The sequence below is a fragment of the Salvelinus namaycush genome, unplaced genomic scaffold, assembly GCF_016432855.1.
Source record: "Salvelinus namaycush isolate Seneca unplaced genomic scaffold, SaNama_1.0 Scaffold1075, whole genome shotgun sequence".
NCBI classification, from domain to species: domain Eukaryota; kingdom Metazoa; phylum Chordata; class Actinopteri; order Salmoniformes; family Salmonidae; genus Salvelinus; species Salvelinus namaycush.
This window is the reverse complement of record NW_024057759.1, coordinates 1-21046: the sequence shown is the minus strand read 5'-3', so window position 1 is coordinate 21046 and position 21046 is coordinate 1. Positions and strand designations below refer to the sequence as shown.

At 46.4% G+C, this 21046-nt stretch overlaps 1 protein-coding gene across 1 annotated transcript; it reads left to right on the top strand.

Moving 5' to 3' along the window:
* Window positions 1-6673: 6673 nt before the first annotated feature.
* Window positions 6674-20802, top strand: LOC120035638 (aminopeptidase N-like; the record flags this gene model as incomplete). Its single annotated transcript, XM_038982214.1, has 8 exons — window positions 6674-7393; window positions 7936-8078; window positions 9547-9689; window positions 14062-14188; window positions 15137-15291; window positions 17898-18011; window positions 18747-18890; window positions 20683-20802. Coding segments are annotated over exons 1-8 (1557 nt in total), but the record flags the coding sequence as incomplete, so codon positions are not given.
* Between the last annotated feature and the right edge of the window lie 244 nt (window positions 20803-21046).

The window sequence follows — 21046 nt, the reverse complement described above, 5'->3', positions numbered from 1 at the left end:
CAGGCCGCCAGTAAGAGTCTGATATTAGACTCTGGCTGCCAGTAAGAGGCTGATATTAGACTCTGGCTGCCAGTAAGAGTCTGATATTAGACTCTGGCTGCCAGTAAGAGGCTGATATTACCCTCAGGCCGCCAGTAAGAGGCTGATATTAGACTCAGGCCGCCAGTAAGAGGCTGATATTACCCTCAGGCCGCCAGTAAGAGTCTGATATTACCCTCAGGCCGCCAGTAAGAGGCTGATATTACCCTCAGGCCGCCAGTAAGAGTCTGATATTAGACTCAGGCCGCCAGTAAGAGGCTGATATTAGACTCTGGCTGCCAGTAAGAGTCTGATATTAGACTCAGGCCGCCAGTAAGAGGCTGATATTACCCTCAGGCCGCCAGTAAGAGGCTGATATTAGACTCAGGCTGCCAGTAAGAGGCTGATATTACCCTCAGGCCGCCAGTAAGAGGCTGATATTAGACTCAGGCCGCCAGTAAGAGTCTGATATTAGACTCAGGCCGCCAGTAAGAGGCTGATATTAGACTCTGGCTGCCAGTAAGAGTCTGATATTAGACTCAGGCCTGGCTGGCTACACCATGAAACCTGTGGTGGATGATGAAGTCATGCTTGTGTTTACAGATAAACACTGCTGGAATGACATCAGGAAATCATATAGTTGAAGTTGTCACGTTCCTGACCTGTTTTCCTTTGTTTTGTATTTGTTTTAGTTGGTCAGGGCGTGAGTTGGGTGGGTTGGTCTAGGTTTGATTTTCTATGTTGGGAGTTTGTGTTCGGCCTGGTATGATTCTCAATCAGAGACAGCTGTGAATCGTTGTCCCTGATTGAGAGTCATACTAAGGCAGCCTGGGTTTCACTTGTGTTTTGTGGGTGTTTGTTCCTGTGTCAGTGTTTGGGCCACACAGGACTGTTTCAGGTTAGTCACGTTTGTTGGTTGTTGTATTTTGTAGTGTTTGTTGTTTTCCTATTAAAACATGAATAATTACCAATCCGCATCTTGGCCCGATCCATGCTCCTCCTCGTCTGAGGAGGAGAACGACTACGACAGCCGTTACAGAAGTGCCTATCTTAATGGCTTACCTGAGTTGGAAAATCTGACGTACCAAATGGTAAAATGTGATATGATTATCGTCAACTTTTCAATTTCTAGCACATTGTTGTCTTCTAGTTGAGATGTACAAAATACCTTTCCTCTATACTGACTCTGCTTTCTCTCTCCATTTCAATTCAATTCAGTAGACTTTATTGACATGGAAAGTTAAATGACTTACATTGTCAAAGTATACATATAACAACAATGTTGGGACCAACAGCAATAACAATAGTAGTAGTGGAAATGGGATTACCATTAACAACAACAAAAACAATATTAATCAGAACAACAATACATTAAAGCAACAGTAGTAGACCAGTGTCAACATGACTGAGAAGACACATGACCTGGTAGTAGACCAGTGTCAACATGACTGAGAAGACACATGACCTGGTAGTAGACCAGTGTCAACATGACTGAGAAGACACATGACCTGGTAGTAGACCAGTGTCAACATGACTGAGAAGACACATGACCTGGTAGTAGACCAGTGTCAACATGACTGAGAAGACATATGACTGAGAAGACACATGACCTGGTAGTAGACCAGTGTCAACATGACTGAGAAGACACATGACCTGGTAGTAGACCAGTGTCAACATGACTGAGAAGACACATGACCTGGTAGTAGACCAGTGTCAATATGACTTGAGAAGACACATGACCTGGTAGTAGACCAGTGTCAACATGACTGAGAAGACATATGACCTGGTAGTAGACCAGTGTCAACATGACTGAGAAGACACATGACCTGGTAGTAGACCAGTGTCAACATGACTGAGAAGACATATGACCTGGTAGTAGACCAGTGTCAACATGACTGAGAAGACACATGACCTGGTAGTAGACCAGTGTCAACATGACTGAGAAGACACATGACCTGGTAGTAGACCAGTGTCAACATGACTGAGAAGACACATGACCTGGTAGTAGACCAGTGTCAACATGACTGAGAAGACACATGACCTGGTAGTAGACCAGTGTCAACATGACTGAGAAGACACATGACCTGGTAGTAGACCAGTGTCAACATGACTGAGAAGACACATGACCTGGTATGAAAGACAAAACAAAACTAAATGGGAAAAACTGTTGACATTGGCACTTTTCACTGGCTGTCCCTCAGGTTGTGGCAGGAGGACACATATTTGGCTGTCAAAACTGCACATTTTGGCTTTTCACCCAATAAATATTGGATTTCAGTTTCAAATTCTGGGAAAGAATTTGGCAAAGAAATATTCTCTTAGGTCTGAGTATTTGTCATAGTGTAATAGGAAATACAGCTTTGTCTCTACCTCTCTCCTGGAGCAGAGTGAGCACAGACTGTCCTCTCTGGGCAGCCAGACTGTCCTCTCTGGGCAGCCAGACTGTCCTCTCTGGGCAGCCAGGTTTGTCTGTGACGACCGGTCTCTATAGCCAGACTGTCCTCTCTGGGCAGCCAGGTTTGTCTGTGACGACCGGTCTCTATAGCCAGACTGTCCTCTCTGGGCAGCCAGGTTTGTCTGTGACGACCGGTCTCTATATCCAGACTGTCCTCTCTGGGCAGCCAGGTTTGTCTGTGACGACCGGTCTCTATAGCCAGACTGTCCTCTCTGGGTAGCCAGGTTTGTCTGTGACGACCGGTCTCTATAGCCAGACTGTCCTCTCTGGGCAGCCAGGTTTGTCTGTGACGACCGGTCTCTATAGCCAGACTGTCCTCTCTGGGCAGCCAGGTTTGTCTGTGACGACAGGTCTCTATAGCCAGACTGTCCTCTCTGGGCAGACAGGTTTGTCTGTGACGACCGGTCTCTATAGCCAGACTGTCCTCTCTGGGCAGCCAGGTTTGTCTGTGACGACCGGTCTCTATAGCCAGATTGTCCTCTCTGGGCAGCCAGGTTTGTCTGTGACGACCGGTCTCTATAGCCAGACTGTCCTCTCTGGGCAGCCAGGTTTGTCTGTGACGACCGGTCTCTATAGCCGGACTGTCCTCTCTGGGCAGCCAGGTTTGTCTGTGACGACCGGTCTCTATAGCCAGACTGTCCTCTCTGGGCAGCCAGGTTTGTCTGTGACGACCGGTCTCTATAGCCGGACTGTCCTCTCTGGGCAGCCAGGTTTGTCTGTGACGACCGGTCTCTATAGCCAGACTGTCCTCTCTGGGCAGCCAGGTTTGTCTGTGACGACCGGTCTCTATAGCCAGACTGTCCTCTCTGGGCAGCCAGGTTTGTCTGTGACGACCGGTCTCTATAGCCAGACTGTCCTCTCTGGGCAGCCAGGTTTGTCTGTGACGACCGGTCTCTATAGCCAGACTGTCCTCTCTGGGCAGCCAGGTTTGTCTGTGACGACCGGTCTCTATAGCCAGACTGTCCTCTCTGGGCAGCCAGGTTTGTCTGTGACGACCGGTCTCTATAGCCAGACTGTCCTCTCTGGGCAGCCAGGTTTGTCTGTGACGACCGGTCTCTGTAGCCAGACATTCCTCTCTGGGCAGCCAGGTTTGTCTGTGACGACCGGTCTCTATAGCCAGACTGTCCTCTCTGGACAGCCAGGTTTGTCTGTGACGACCGGTCTCTATAGCCAGACTGTCCTCTCTGGGCAGCCAGGTTTGTCTGTGACGACAGGTCTCTATAGCCAGACTGTCCTCTCTGGACAGCCAGGTTTGTCTGTGACGACCGGTCTCTATAGCCAGACTGTGCTCACTGAGTCTGTACCTAGTCAGTGTTTTCCTCAGTTTTCTATCAGTCACAGTGGTCAGATAGTCTGCCACCATGTACTGTCTGTTTAGAGACAAATAGCATTGAAGTACTTAGATTTTTTTGTGGTGTCTTTCCAATAGGTGATATATTTTTAATTTAGCTTTGGGATGATCTGGTTGGGCCAGATTTTCTGTGTTGTCCTGAGGCTCTATGGGATTGGTTTGGGTTAGTGAACTGAGCCTCAGAACCAGCTGGCTGAGGGGACTCTTCTCTGGTTTCATCTCTTGACATTGTAGAGCTGTGTGATGGATGTTTTGGGGTCACTTGTTTTTAGATGGTTGTACAATTTAATGTCTCGTTTTTCTATTTGAATGAGGAGTATTGGCCCCTGCTCTACATGCGTTATTTTGAGTTTTTCTTTGCACATGCAATTCAGTCTTGCAAAACTCTGCATGCAGTATTTCGATTGGATGTTTGTCCCATTTGGTAAATTCGTTATGTGACGACCCTCCCACTCTGTCTGCCGAAATCTTTCTCTGCTCGTTTTCCTTGGTCGGATGTCGGTGGGCGGAGCCGGGAGGGTCGTCAGAGAAATGGGACACACCTGGGCTCGGGTGTGTCCCAGGATAAATGCACCTCTTCCCCCCAAAAAATATATGTATTAACTGAAGTACATACAATTAAAAATGGTGTGTGTTTAGTCGGTAGTGTAAGTGAGTGGTCTCGTGTTTACATGTGATAATGAGGGGGGTTGAAAAGGGCCAACACAAACAAACCAAATAACCACAAAAATGCCACAACCAAAATCTCTGTGTCTGCATGGAGAGAGTCTCCCCAATAGGAGGTCTGGTCTGTCAGGGCCCAAGCCTGTCAGGGCCCAGGTCTGTCAGGGCCCAGGTCTGTCAGGGCCCAAGCCTGTCAGGACCCAGGCCTGTCAGGACCCAGGCCTGTCAGGGCCCAGGTCTGTCAGGGCCCAGGTCTGTCAGGGCCCAGGTCTGTCAGGGCCCAGGTCTGACAGAATCTGTGCAGAATATCTAGGTGCTGCTGTAGGCCCTCCTTGGTTGGGGACAGAAGCACCAGATCATCAGCAAACAGTAGCCATTTGACTTCAGATTCTAGTAGGGTGAGGCCGGGTGCTGCAGACTGTTCTAGTAGGGTGAGGCCGGGTGCTGCAGACTGGTCTAGTAGGGTGAGGCCGGGTGCTGCAGACTGTTCTAGTAGGGTGAGGCCGGGTGCTGCAGACTGTTCTAGTAGGGTGAGGCCGGGTGCTGCAGACTGTTCTAGTAGGGTGAGGCCGGGTGCTGCAGACTGTTCTAGTAGGGTGAGGCCGGGTGCTGCAGACTGTTCTAGTGGGGTGAGGCCGGGTGCTGCAGACTGTTCTAGTGGGGTGAGGCCGGGTGCTGCAGACTGTTCTAGTAGGATGAGGCCTGGTGCTGCAGACTGTTCTAGTAGGGTGAGGCCGGGTACTGAAGACTGTTCTAGTAGGGTGAGGCCGGGTGCTGAAGACTGTTCTAGTAGGGTGAGGCCGGGTACTGAAGACTGTTCTAGTAGGGTGAGGCCTGGTGCTGCAGACTGTTCTAGTAGGGTGAGGCCGGGTGCTGCAGACTGTTCTAGTAGGGTGAGGCCGGGTGCTGCAGACTGTTCTAGTAGGGTGAGGCCGGGTGCTGCAGACTGTTCTAGTAGGGTGAGGCCGGGTGCTGCAGACTGGTCTAGTAGGGTGAGGCCGGGTGCTGCAGACTGGTCTAGTAGGGTGAGGCCGGGTGCTGCAGACTGTTCTAGTAGGGTGAGGCCGGGTGCTGCAGACTGGTCTAGTAGGGTGAGGCCGGGTGCTGCAGACTGGTCTAGTAGGGTGAGGCCGGGTGCAGCAGACTGGTCTAGTAGGGTGAGGCCGGGTGCTGCAGACTGTTCTAGTAGGGTGAGGCCGGGTGCTGCAGACTGGTCTAGTAGGGTGAGGCCGGGTGCTGCAGACTGTTCTAGTGCCCCCGCCAATTCATTGATATATATATGTTGAAGAGGCTGGGTCTCAGGCTGCTTCCCTTTCTGGCCCTGTGGAAAGAAATGTGTTTTATGCCAGTTTTAACCGACCACTTGTTGTTGTGTACATTCATTTTATAATGTTGTATAATGTTTTTCCCCCAACACCACTTTCCATCAAATTGTATGGCAGGACCTTATTCCAAATTAAAACAAAGGCAAAGTCTTGTCATGTTGATTTCAATAAAGCATGAGAAGACTTTGCCTTTGTTTTAATTTGTTTGTCAATTAGGGTGTGCAGGGTGAATACGTGGTCTGTCGTACGGTAATTTGGTAAAAAGCCAATTTGACATTTGCTCAGTACATTGTTTTCCCTTTTTCACTGAGGAAATGTACGAGTCTGCTGTTAATGATAACGCAGAGGCTTTTCCCAAGGTTGCTGTTGATGCATATCTCACGGTAGTTATTGGGGTCAAATTTGTCTCCACTTTTGTGGATTGGGGTGATCAGTCCTTGGTTCCAAATATTAGAGCTGAGGATGATGTTAAACAGTTTAAGTATAGCCAATTGGAATTTGTGGTCTGTATGTTTTATCATTTCATTTAGGATACCATCAACACCACAGGCCTTTTTGGGTTGGAGGGTTTGTATTTTGTCCTGTAGTTCATTCAATGTAATTGGAGAATTCAGTGGGTTCTGGTAGTCTTTAATAGTACTCTCTCTCTCTCTCTCTCTCTCTCTCTCTCTCTCTCTCTCTCTCTCTGTCTGTCTCTCTGTCTCTCTGTCTCTCTGTCTCTGTCTCTCTCTCTCTCTCTCTCTTGCTTTCTCTCTCTCTCTCTCTCTCTCTCTCTCTCTCTTGCTTTCTCTCTCTCTCTCTCTCTCTCTCTCTCTCTCTCTCTCTCTCTCTAAACTAACACCACAGGTCCACAGTCAGGCTAATAGTTGATCCTTTAACTGAGGAGGGAAAAGCCAGAGCGTAGCAGAGTCCCGGAGACCACAGGTTGCCCTGCCATCTCTCTGTTACCACCTCCAGCAAGACATCAGCCATGGCTAAAGGCTTCTACATCAGTAAGAACATGGGGCTAGCAGGCCTTCTGATGGGGGCTGCAGCAGTGGTCATCATCATAGCCCTGGCAGCAGTCTACGATAAGGAAAAGACCAAGAACCAGAACATACCTGTGGATGGTGTGACCGTGTTGACCACTGCCTCTCCAGACACCATCTCCACCATCTCCACTCCTAAAGACCCCTGGGAACACTACAGACTGCCTGACTCGCTGTCTCCCGTCTCCTACAACATCACCCTCTGGCCTCGACTGGTTGTCAACGCCTCTACTGGCCTCTACATCTTCACAGGACAGTCAGCTGTGGTGTTCCAGTGTGAGAAGGACACAGATCTGATCGTCATCCACTGTAACAAGCTGAACCTGACTCTGCTCGACGGCCACCATGCTAGACTGACTGGCCTGGATGGAGCGACTGCTCCTAACGTAAAGACTAGCTGGCTGCAGGTGAAGACCGAGTACCTGGTCATTCAGCTGAATGGGAAGCTAGCTGCTGGCAAGTCCTATAGGCTTTCCACAGACTTCCAGGGAGAGCTGGCTGATGACCTGAAAGGATTCTATAGGAGTGAATATACAGAAGATGGTGTTAAAAAGTAGGTACCAATTGATACTAGTCTGATCCTCCCAGACTACATACAGTAGACCCCTGGTTGGTATGAATCCTCTCAGTCCTTCCTCTCTGATACTAGTCTGATCCTCCCAGACTCCAGACTACATACAGTAGACCCCTGGTTGGTATGAATCCTCTATCCTTCCTCTCTGATACTAGTCTGATCCTCCCAGACTCCAGACTACATACAGTAGACCCCTGGTTGGTATGAATCCTCTCAGTCCTTCCTCTCTGATACTAGTCTGATCCTCCCAGACTCCAGACTACATACAGTAGACCCCTGGTTGGTATGAATCCTCTATCCTTCCTCTCTGATACTAGTCTGATCCTCCCAGACTCCAGACTACATACAGTAGACCCCTGGTTGGTATGAATCCTCTCAGTCCTTCCTCTCTGATACTAGTCTGATCCTCCCAGACTCCAGACTACATACAGTAGATCCCTGGTTGGTATGAATCCTCTCAGTAGACATCCTGAACAGTTCTTTAGTCCTGTAACATGATATTGAATCTGATCTATTTCCAGAGTTGTAGCCACGTCTCAGATGCAGGCCACGTTCGCCAGGAAAGCCTTCCCCTGTTTCGATGAACCTGCCATGAAGGCCGTGTTCCACATTACGCTCATCCACCAACGAGGAACTGTAGCTCTGTCCAACGGCCGGGACGTTGGTTAGTTCACAGCCTATTCACTCACCCTCGTTGGGCTACCTCACCATTCTCCACCCTTTCCCAAAGTGTGCACTGATACGCTTCCCGTCATGGATTTAACAATGGTGGGAATACCTCCAGCCAATGGCGGGAATACCTCCAGCCAATGGCGGGAATACCTCCAGCCAATGGCGGGAATAACTCCAGCCAATGGCGGGAATACCTCCAGCCAATGGCGGGAATACCTCCAGCCAATGGCGGGAATACCTCCAGCCAATGGCGGGAATACCTCCAGCCAATGGCGGGAATACCTCCAGCCAATGGCGGGAATACCTCCAGCCAATGGCGGGAATACCTCCAGCCAATGGGTGGGAATACCTCCAGCCAATGGTGGGAATACCTCCAGCCAATGGTGGGAATACCTCCAGCCAATGGTGGGAATACCTCCAGCCAATGGTGGGAATACCTCCAGCCAATGGTGGGAATACCTCCAGCCAATGGCGGGAATACCTCCAGCCAATGGCGGGAATACCTCCAGCCAATGGCGGGAATACCTCCAGCCAATGGCGGGAATACCTCCAGCCAATGGCGGGAATACCTCCAGCCAATGCTTATTTCAATCTCAAAGCTTTTCAATCCTGGACTGGAAGTGTGCAAGTAAAGATGTGTGGGTGGAGAATATGTCTGTAGCCTTGTTATTGATGTGTACAGCCCTACTATACATGGACTGTGGAGTTAAAGACATCTCAGAAGGAATGAGTAAGCTTGACAACATGTAATGAGAAAATCAACTACAGAATGCTGTTAATGGTTCATGTACGGTAACATTCAACTTTCCATGGTAGAGTTAACTCCTCCCTTTCTGGCTTTCTCTTTCTCCCCACCCCCCTCTCCCTCTCTCTCTCTCTCTCTCCCTCTTTCTGTCTCTCTATCTCTCTCTCTCTCTCTCTCCCTCTTTCTGTCTCTCTCTCTCTCTTTCTCTCTCTCTCTCTCTGTCTCTCTCTCTCCCTCTTTCTGTCTGTCTCTCTCTCTCTCTTTATTTCTCCCCCCCCCCCCCCCTCTCTCTCTCTCTCTCTGTCTCTGTCTCTGTCTCTCTCTCCTCTCTCTCTCTTTATTTCTGCTCTTCTCTCTTCCCCTCTCTCTCTCTCTCTCTCTCTCTCTCTCTCTCTCTCTCTCTCTCTCTCTCTCTGTCTCTCTCTTTGTCTTTATTTATCTGTGTCTCTCTCTCTGCTATTCTCTCTTTCCTCTCTCTCGCTCTCCCTCTCCTCTCTCTCTCTTTCTTTCTGCTCTTCTCTCTTCCTTCTCTCTCTCTCCCTCTCTCTGTCTCTCTGTCTCTCTCTCTCTCTCCCTCTCTCCCTCTCTCCCTCTCTCTGTCTCTCTGCTCTCTTCTCTCTCTCTCTCTCTCTCTCTCTCTTTCTCTGTCTCTCTCTGCTCTTCTCTCATCCCTATCTCTCTTCCTTCCTTCTCTTCTCTCTCTCCAATGTTTTAGAGACCGTCAACACCACCATAGATGGCACTGAAGTCACCATGACCAGATTTGAGCCCACTAAAAGAATGTCAACATACCTCCTGGCATTTATCGTCAGTGACTTCGCTCATATCACTGGATCGATAGAGAACGACAACGTTTTGGTAATTCAATCCACCACATAGGACTCTGGTTATTCCCTATATAGTACACAACATAGGACTCTGGTTATTCCCTATATAGTACACCACATAGGACTCTGGTTATTCCCTATATAGTACACAACATAGGACTCTGGTTATTCCCTATATAGTACACCACATAGGACTCTGGTTATTCCCTATATAGTACACCACATAGGACTCTGGTTATTCCCTATATAGTACCCCACAGAGGACTCTGGTTATTCCCAATATAGTACACCACATATCACTCTGGTTATTCCCAATATAGTACACCACATATCACTCTGGTTATTCCCTATATAGTACACCACAGAGGACTCTGGTTTTTCCCTATATAGTACACCACATAGGACTCTGGTTATTCCCTATATAGTACACCACATAGGACTCTGGTTATTCCCTATATAGTACACCACATAGGACTCTGGTTATTCCCTATATAGTACACCACAGAGGACTCTGGTTATTCCCTATATAGTACACCACATAGGGCTCTGGTTATTCCCTATATAGTACACCACATAGGACTCTGGTTATTCCCTATATAGTACACCACAGAGGACTCTGGTTATTCCCTATATAGTACACCACATAGGGCTCTGGTTATTCCCTATATAGTACACCACATAGGACTCTGGTTATTACCTATATAGTACACCACAGAGGACTCTGGTTATTCCCTATATAGTACACCACATAGGACTCTGGTTATTCCCTATATAGTACACCACATAGGACTCTGGTTATTCCCTATATAGTACCCCACAGAGGACTCTGGTTATTCCCAATATAGTACACCACATATCACTCTGGTTATTCCCAATATAGTACACCACATATCACTCTGGTTATTCCCTATATAGTACACCACAGAGGACTCTGGTTTTTCCCTATATAGTACACCACATAGGACTCTGGTTATTCCCTATATAGTACACCACATAGGACTCTGGTTATTCCCTATATAGTACACCACATAGGACTCTGGTTATTCCCTATATAGTACACCACAGAGGACTCTGGTTATTCCCTATATAGTACACCACATAGGGCTCTGGTTATTCCCTATATAGTACACCACATAGGACTCTGGTTATTCCCTATATAGTACACCACATAGGACTCTGGTTATTCCCTATATAGTATACCACAGAGGACTCTGGTTATTCCCTATATAGTACACCACATAGGACTCTGGTTATTCCCTATATACTACACCACATAGTGCTCTGGTTATTCCCTATATAGTACCCCACAGAGGACTCTGGTTATTCCCTATATAGTACACCACATAGGACTCTGGTTATTCCCTATATAGTACACCACATATCACTCTGGTTATTCCCTATATAGTACACCACAGAGGACTCTGGTTATTACCTATATAGTACACCACAGAGGACTCTGGTTATTCCCTATATAGTACACCACATAGGACTCTGGTTATTCCCTATATAGTACACCACAGAGGACTCTGGTTATTACCTATATAGTACACCACATAGGACTCTGGTTATTCCCTATATAGTACACCACATAGGACTCTGGTTATTCCCTATATAGTACACCACAGAGGACTCTGGTTATTCCCTATATAGTACACCACATAGGGCTCTGGTTATTCCCTATATAGTACACCACATAGGACTCTGGTTATTCCCTATATAGTACACCACAGAGGACTCTGGTTATTCCCTATATAGTACACCACATAGGGCTCTGGTTATTCCCTATATAGTACACCACATAGGACTCTGGTTATTACCTATATAGTACACCACAGAGGACTCTGGTTATTCCCTATATAGTACACCACATAGGACTCTGGTTATTCCCTATATAGTACACCACATAGGACTCTGGTTATTCCCTATATAGTACCCCACAGAGGACTCTGGTTATTCCCAATATAGTACACCACATATCACTCTGGTTATTCCCAATATAGTACACCACATATCACTCTGGTTATTCCCTATATAGTACACCACAGAGGACTCTGGTTTTTCCCTATATAGTACACCACATAGGACTCTGGTTATTCCCTATATAGTACACCACATAGGACTCTGGTTATTCCCTATATAGTACACCACATAGGACTCTGGTTATTCCCTATATAGTACACCACAGAGGACTCTGGTTATTCCCTATATAGTACACCACATAGGGCTCTGGTTATTCCCTATATAGTACACCACATAGGACTCTGGTTATTCCCTATATAGTACACCACATAGGACTCTGGTTATTCCCTATATAGTATACCACAGAGGACTCTGGTTATTCCCTATATAGTACACCACATAGGACTCTGGTTATTCCCTATATACTACACCACATAGTGCTCTGGTTATTCCCTATATAGTACCCCACAGAGGACTCTGGTTATTCCCTATATAGTACACCACATAGGACTCTGGTTATTCCCTATATAGTACACCACATATCACTCTGGTTATTCCCTATATAGTACACCACAGAGGACTCTGGTTATTACCTATATAGTACACCACAGAGGACTCTGGTTATTCCCTATATAGTACACCACATAGGACTCTGGTTATTCCCTATATAGTACACCACAGAGGACTCTGGTTATTACCTATATAGTACACCACAGAGGACTCTGGTTATTCCCTATATAGTACACCACATAGGACTCTGGTTATTCCCTGTATAGTACACCACATAGGACTCTGGTTATTCCCTATATAGTACACCACATAGGACTCTGGTTATTCCCTATATAGTACACCACATAGGACTCTGGTTATTCCCTATATAGTACACCACAGAGGACTCTGGTTATTCCCTATATAGTACACCACAGAGGACTGTGGTTAGACTGTAGTCATGACTGATACTGCTGTGGTTAGACTGTAGTCATGACTGATACTGCTGTGGTTAGACTGTAGTCATGACTGATGCTTCTGTGGTTAGACTGTAGTCATGACTGATTCTGCTGTGGTTAGACTGTAGTCATGACTGACACTGCTGTGGTTAGACTGTAGTCATGACTGATACTGCTGTGGTTAGACTGTAGTCATGACTGATACTGCTGTGGTTAGACTGTAGTCATGACTGTAGTCATGACTGATGCTGCTGTGGTTAGACTGTAGTCATGACTGATACTGCTGTGGTTAGACTGTAGTCATGACTGATGCTGCTGTGGTTAGACTGTAGTCATGACTGATACTGCTGTGGTTAGACTGTAGTCATGACTGATACTGCTGTGGTTAGACTGTAGTCATGACTGATCCTGCTGTGGTTAGACTGTAGTCATGACTGATACTGCTGTGGTTAGACTGTAGCCATGACTGATGCTGCTGTGGTTAGACTGTAGTCATGACTGATACTGCTGTGGTTAGACTGTAGTCATGACTGATACTGCTGTGGTTAGACTGTAGTCATGACTGATACTGCTGTGGTTAGACTGTAGTCATGACTGATACTGCTGTGGTTAGACTGTAGTCATGACTGATACTGCTGTGGTTAGACTGTAGTCATGACTGATACTGCTGTGGTTAGACTGTAGTCATGACTGATACTGCTGTGGTTAGACTGTAGTCATGACTGATACTGCTGTGGTTAGACTGTAGTCATGACTGATTCTGCTGTGGTTAGACTGTAGTCATGACTGATACTGCTGTGGTTAGACTGTAGTCATGACTGTAGTCGTGACTGATGCTGCTGTGGTTAGACTGTAGTCATGACTGATACTGCTGTGGTTAGACTGTAGTCATGACTGATGCTTCTGTGGTTAGACTGTAGTCATGACTGATACTGCTGTGGTTAGACTGTAGTCATGACTGATACTGCTGTGGTTAGACTGTAGTCATGACTGATGCTGCTGTGGTTAGACTGTAGTCATGACTGATACTGCTGTGGTTAGACTGTAGTCATGACTGATACTGCTGTGGTTAGACTGTAGTCATGACTGATACTGCTGTGGTTAGACTGTAGTCATGACTGATACTGCTGTGGTTAGACTGTAGTCATGACTGATGCTTCTGTGGTTAGACTGTAGTCATGACTGATGCTTCTGTGGTTAGACTGTAGTCATGACTGATACTGCTGTGGTTAGACTGTAGTCATGACTGATGCTGCTGTGGTTAGACTGTATTCATGACTGATACTGCTGTGGTTAGACTGTAGTCATGACTGATACTGCTGTGGTTAGACTGTAGTCATGACTGATGCTTCTGTGGTTAGACTGTAGTCATGACTGATACTGCTGTGGTTAGACTGTAGTCATGACTGATGCTGCTGTGGTTAGACTGTAGTCATGACTGATGCTTCTGTGGTTAGACTGTAGTCATGACTGATAGTTGAAACTAATTGTTTGCAGGTCCGTATCTGGGCTCGGAGGAAGGCTATAGCTGAGGGACATGGACACTACGCTCTCAATGTTACAGGACCAATGCTCAAGTTTTTTGAACGATACTACAATGCCAGCTACCCGCTGTCCAAGTCAGGTAAGTTAGCTTAGCATTCAGACCTGTCAGGTAAGTTAGCTTTACATGCAGACCTGTCAGGTAAGTTAGCTTAGCATTCAGACCTGTCAGGTAAGTTAGCTTTGTATTCAGACCTGTCAGGTAAGTTAGCTTAGCATTCAGACCTGTCAGGTAAGTTAGCTTAACATTCAGACCTGTCAGGTAAGTTAGCTTAGCATTCAGACCTGTCAGGTAAGTTAGCTTTGTATTCAGACCTGTCAGGTAAGTTAGCTTAGCATTCAGACCTGTCAGGTAAGTTAGCTTTACATTCAGACCTGTCAGGTAAGTTAGCTTTACATTCAGACCTGTCAGGTAAGTTAGCTTAGCATTCAGACCTGTCAGGTAAGTTAGCTTAGCATTCAGACCTGTCAGGTAAGTTAGCTTTGCATTCAGACCTGTCAGGTAAGTTGGCTTTGCATTCAGACCTGTCAGGTAAGTTAGCTTAGCATTCAGACCTGTCAGGTAAGTTAGCTTTGTATTCAGACCTGTCAGGTAAGTTAGCTTTACATTCAGACCTGTCAGGTAAGTTAGCTTTGTATTCAGACCTGTCAGGTAAGTTAGCTTTGCATTCAGACCTGTCAGGTAAGTTAGCTTTGTATTCAGACCTGTCAGGTAAGTTAGCTTTGTATTCAGACCTGTCAGGTAAGTTAGCTTTGCATTCAGACCTGTCAGGTAAGTTAGCTTTGTATTCAGACCTGTCAGGTAAGTTAGCTTAGCATTCAGACCTCAGGTCCATGAGTGCATGCATACACATGTAGGCCTACACTTAGAAGTATACTCTGTGAAACTAAGTCTCCCAACAGATTGTTGCCTACGTTCCAAATGGCTCCCTATTCCCTTTAAAGTGCACTAAGGCTCTGGTCAAAAGTAGTGCACTATAAAGGGAATAGGGTACCATTTAGGCCTCCTTTATTGTCTTTTCCCCTGTAGACCAGATAGCTCTGCCTGACTTCAACGCTGGAGCAATGGAGAACTGGGGTCTGATCACCTACAGAGAGACAGCCCTGCTGTACGATCCAGCCATCTCCTCTGTTGGAAACAAAGAGAGAGTCTTGACTGTGGTGGCTCACGAACTGGCTCATATGGTAGTGTGTTCTCTATGACATCACTGTACCTAGTGTCCAACCTATGACATCACTGTACTTCCTGTCCAACCTATGACATCACTGTACTGCCTGTCCAACCTATTACATCCCTGTACTTCCTGTCCAACCTATGACATCACTGTACTTCCTGTCCAACCTATGACATTACTGTACCTAGTGTCCAACCTATGACATCACTGTACTTCCTGTCCAACCTATGATATTACTGTACTTCCTGTCCAACCTATGACATCCCTGTACTTCCTGTCCAACCTATGACATCACTGTACTTCCTGTCCAACCTATGACATTACTGTACCTAGTGTCCAACCTATGACATCACTGTACTTCCTGTCCAACCTATGATATTACTGTACTGCCTGTCCAACCTATTACATCCCTGTACTTCCTGTCCAACCTATGACATCACTGTACTTCCTGTCCAACCTATGACATTACTGTACCTAGTGTCCAACCTATGACATCACTGTACTTCCTGTCCAACCTATGATATTACTGTACTTCCTGTCCAACCTATGACATTACGGTACTTCCTGTGCAACCTATGACATCACATCCTGCATGGAGAAACATTGCTCGGGAGGATGACTAAGGTCCACAACATGAGCGCCAGGTAGCGTAGCGGTTAGAGCACAGATTGACAATGAGACAGATATTTCACCAGATGTATAAATGTGTGGCATCCGCTTGGCATTTCCACTCACTACCAAATATGGTAGTGAGAGGAAGCCCAGTTGCCGGCAATGGGAGAAGTGGATTTTGGCCAGACATTCTGCTAATTTTCTCATCGATTAAACATTTAATCTCAATACAATTTTTTTCTCAAAACTAGATCATGTTACTAACAGAGTGGACTAAGTTTAGCAGACTTTACTTTTTGCCAAAGCTTTAAAAAATGCACTTGTTTAGAAGGAGTGCAAAGGCAAATTGAGTTATTGCACACGCGCACTTCACAGAGAAGGCGTTCCCTAATGGAAATATGCGCATACATGCTAGAACGCGCCAATAGGACTTCGCTAGCTCCTGCTGGGCTCTGCCTACCTCCTTGCTTGTTCTGCCCACTGTGCTAATTGGTTCCCATTTAAACGACGGGCTGTGGTCTATCTTGGTTTAGATATAAAAATCTTTGGTTAGAGTTTTGGGCTAGTAACCGGCAGGTAGACTAGTGGTTAGAGCGTTGGGCTAGTAACCGGCAGGTAGACTAGTGGTTAGAGTGTTGGGCTAGTAACCGGCAGGTAGACTAGTGGTTAGAGTGTTGGGCTAGTAACCAGCAGGTAGACTAGTGGTTAGAGCGTTGGGCTAGTAACCGGCAGGTAGACTAGTGGTTAGAGCGTTGGGCTAGTAACCAGCAGGTAGACTAGTGGTTAGAGTGTTGGGCTAGTAACCAGCAGGTAGACTAGTGGTTAGAGTGTTGGGCTAGTAACCAGCAGGTAGACTAGTGGTTAGAGTGTTGGGCTAGTAACCAGCAGGTAGACTAGTGGTTAGAGTGTTGGGCTAGTAACCAGCAGGTAGCCTAGTGGTTAGAGCATTGGGCTAGTAACCGGCAGGTAGACTAGTGGTTGGAGCATTGGGCTAGTAACCAGCAGGTAGACTAGTGGTTAGAGCGTTGGGCTACTAACCGGCAGATAGACTAGTGGTTAGAGTGTTGGGCTAGTAACCGGCAGGTAGCCTCACGGTTAGAGCGTTGGGCTAGTAACTGGCAGGTAGACTAGTGGTTAGAGTGTTGGGCTACTAACCCGGCAGGTAGCCTAGTGGTTAGAGTGTTGGGCTAGTAAGCGGCAGGTAGACTAGTGGTTAGAGTGTTGGGCTACTAACCGGCAGGTAGACTAGTGGTTAGAGTGTTGGGCTACTAACCGGCAGGTAGCCTCACGGTTAAAGTGTTGGGCTAGTAACTGGCAGGTAGACTAGTGGTTAGAGTGTTGGGCTACTAACCGGCAGGTAGCCTCACGGTTAGAGCGTTGGGCTAGTAACTGGCAGGTAGACTAGTGGTTAGAGTGTTGGGCTACTAACCCGGCAGGTAGCCTAGTGGTTAGTGTTGGGCTAGTAAGCGGCAGGTAGATTAGTGGTTAGAGTGTTGGGCCAGTAACCGGCAGGTGGGTCTAGCGGTTAGAGCATTGGGCTAGTAACCGTGGGTCTAGCGGTTAGAGCGTTGGGCCAGTAACCGAAAGGTCTCTAGTTCAAATCCCCAAGATGCAGAGGTGAAAAATCTGTCGATGTGCCCTTAAGCAAGGCACTTAATCCTAATTTATCCAGGATCGCCGTTGATTATGGCAGACCTTGGCCTTGACCAGACTCTCCTAGGGTGTCTCAGGATGAGTTGGGGTATCAAATCAAATGTTTTGGTCACATGCAGCGAATACAACCGGTGGAGACTTTACAATGAAATGCAAAAAACACATTTCCAATGCACACCTTTGTATTAATACGTACTTGTATATGTGTTAAATAGGACCAATACACGTACCCATCTAATTATTAATATTGGTCAGAGCTGGCCAAAGGTAATGTGCACTGCTTCATAGGGAACAGACGGCCATTTTGGATGTGATTGTTCCCTAAGTGTGACATGTTCCATGTGTCCACAGTGGTTTGGGAACCTGGTGACTCTGAGATGGTGGAATGACCTGTGGCTGAACGAGGGCTTTGCCAGCTACGTGGAGTATCTAGGAGCTGACTACGCTGAACCCACCTGGAACATCGTAAGACTGATCACCCTTACAGGAGGATTAATCTGATCATATAGAGTACAGTAAGACTGATCACTCTTACAGGAGGATTAATATGATCATATAGAGTACAGTAAGACTGATCACCCTTACAGGAGGATTAATATGATCATATAGAGTACAGTAAGACTGATCACCCTTACAGGAGGATTACTCTGATCATATAGAGAACAGTAAGACTGATCACCCTTACAGGAGGATTAATCTGATCGTATAGAGTACAGTAAGACTGATCACCCTTACAGGAGGATTAATCGGATCATATAGAGTACAGTAAGACTGATCATCCTTACAGGAGGATTAATCTGATCATATAGAGTACAGTAAGACTGATCACCCTTACAGGAGGATTACTCTGATCATATAGAGAACAGTAAGACTGATCACCCTTACAGGAGGATTAATCTGATCGTATAGAGTACAGTAAGACTGATCACCCTTACAGGAGGATTAATCGGATCATATAGAGTACAGTAAGACTGATCATCCTTACAGGAGGATTAATCTGATCATATAGAGTACAGTAAGACTGATCACTCTTACAGGAGGATTAATCTGATCATGTAGAGTACAGTACGACTGATCACCCTTACAGGAGGATTAATCTGATCATATAGAGTACAGTAAGACTGATCATCCTTACAGGAGGATTCATCTGATCATGTAGAGTACAGTAAAATGGATCTCTCTCCCTCTCTCTCTCCCTAGAAAGAGCAGATCATCCTGAATGATGTCCACAAGGTGTTTGCTGTGGACGCCCTGGCCTCATCTCATCCTCTGTCCCGTAAAGAGGAGGAAGTCAACCAGCCTGACGAGATCAGTGAGATGTTCAACACCATCTCCTACAGCAAGGTTCTCTATGTTCTAGACCATCTCCTACAGCAAGGTTCTCTATGTTCTAGACCATCTCCTACAGCAAGGTTCTCTATGGTTCTCCATGTTCTAGGCCATCTCCTACAGCAAAGTTCTATATGGTTCTCCATGTTTTTGACCATCTCCTACAGCAACGTTCTCTATGGTACTCCATGTTCTAGGCCATCTCCTACAGCAAAGTTCTATATGGTTCTCCATGTTTTTGACCATCTCCTACAGCAAGGTTCTCTATGTTCTAGAACATCTCCTACAGCAAGGTTCTCTATGTTCTAGACCTTCTCCCACAGCAAGGTTCTCTATGTTCTAGAACATCTCCTACAGCAAGGTTCTCTATGTTCTAGACCATCTCCTACAGCAAGGTTCTCTATGTTCTAGACCATCTCCTACAGCAAGGTTCTCTATGTTCTAGACCATCTCCTACAGCAAGGTTCTCTATGTTCTAGACCGTCTCCTACAGCAAGGTTCTCTATGTTCTAGACCATCTCCTACAGCAAGGTTCTCCATGTTCTAGACCGTCTCCTACAGCAAGGTTCGCTATGTTCTAGACCATCTCCTACAGCAAGGTTCTCTATGTTCTAGACCATCTCCTACAGCAAGGTTCTCTATGTTCTAGGCCATCTCCTACAGCAATGTGCTCTATCTTCTAGACCATCTCCTACAGCAAAGTTCTCTATGGTTCTCCATGTTCTAGACCGTCTCCTACAGCAAAGTTCTCTATGGTTCTCCATGTTTTAGGCCATCTCCTACAGCAAAGTTCTCCATGTTCTAGACCATCTCCTACAGCAAGGTTCTCTATGTTCTAGACCATCTCCTACAGCAAGGTTCTCTATGTTCTAGACCATCTCCTACAGCAAGGTTCTCTATGTTCTCGACCATCTCCTACAGCAAAGTTCTATATGGTTCTCCATGTTTTAGGCCATCTCCTACAGCAAAGTTCTCCATGTTCTAGACCGTCTCCTACAGCAAGGTTCTCTATGTTCTAGAACATCTCCTACAGCAAGGTTCTCTATGTTCTAGACCTTCTCCCACAGCAAGGTTCTCTATGTTCTAGAACATCTCCTACAGCAAGGTTCTCTATGTTCTAGACCATCTCCTACAGCAAGGTTCTCTATGTTCTAGACCATCTCCTACAGCAAGGTTCTCTATGTTCTAGACCATCTCCTACAGCAAGGTTCTCTATGTTCTAGACCGTCTCCTACAGCTAGGTTTTCTATGTTCTCGACCATCTCCTACAGCAAGGTTCTCCATGTTCTAGACCGTCTCCTACAGCAAGGTTCGCTATGTTCTAGACCATCTCCTACAGCAAGGTTCTCTATGTTCTAGACCATCTCCTACAGCAAGGTTCTCTATGTTCTAGGCCATCTCCTACAGCAATGTGCTCTATCTTCTAGACCATCTCCTACAGCAAAGTTCTCTATGGTTCTCCATGTTCTAGACCGTCTCCTACAGCAAAGTTCTCTATGGTTCTCCATGTTTTAGGCCATCTCCTACAGCAAAGTTCTCCATGTTCTAGACCATCTCCTACAGCAAGGTTCTCTATGTTCTAGACCATCTCCTACAGCAAGGTTCTCTATGTTCTAGACCATCTCCTACAGCAAGGTTCTCTATGTTCTCGACCATCTCCTACAGCAAAGTTCTATATGGTTCTCCATGTTTTAGGCCATCTCCTACAGCAAAGTTCTCCATGTTCTAGACCATCTCCTACAGCAAGGTTCTCTATGTTCTAGAACATCTCCTACAGCAAGGTTCTCTATGGTTCTCCATGTTCTAGGCCATCTCCTACAGCAAGGTTCTCTATGTTCTAGAACATCTCCTACAGCAAGGTTCTCCATGCTCTAGGCCATCTCCTACAGCAAGGTTCTCTATGTTCCAGAACATCTCCTACAGCAAGGTTCTCTATGGTTCTCCATGTTCTAGACCATCTCCTACAGCAATGTTCTCCATTTTCTAGACCATCTCCTACAGCAAGGTTCTCCATGCTCTAGGCCATCTCCTACAGCAAGGTTCTCTATGTTCCAGAACATCTCCTACAGCAAGGTTCTCTATGGTTCTCCATGTTCTAGACCATCTCCTACAGCAATGTTCTCCATTTTCTAGACCATCTCCTACAGCAAGGTTCTCTATGTTCTAGACCA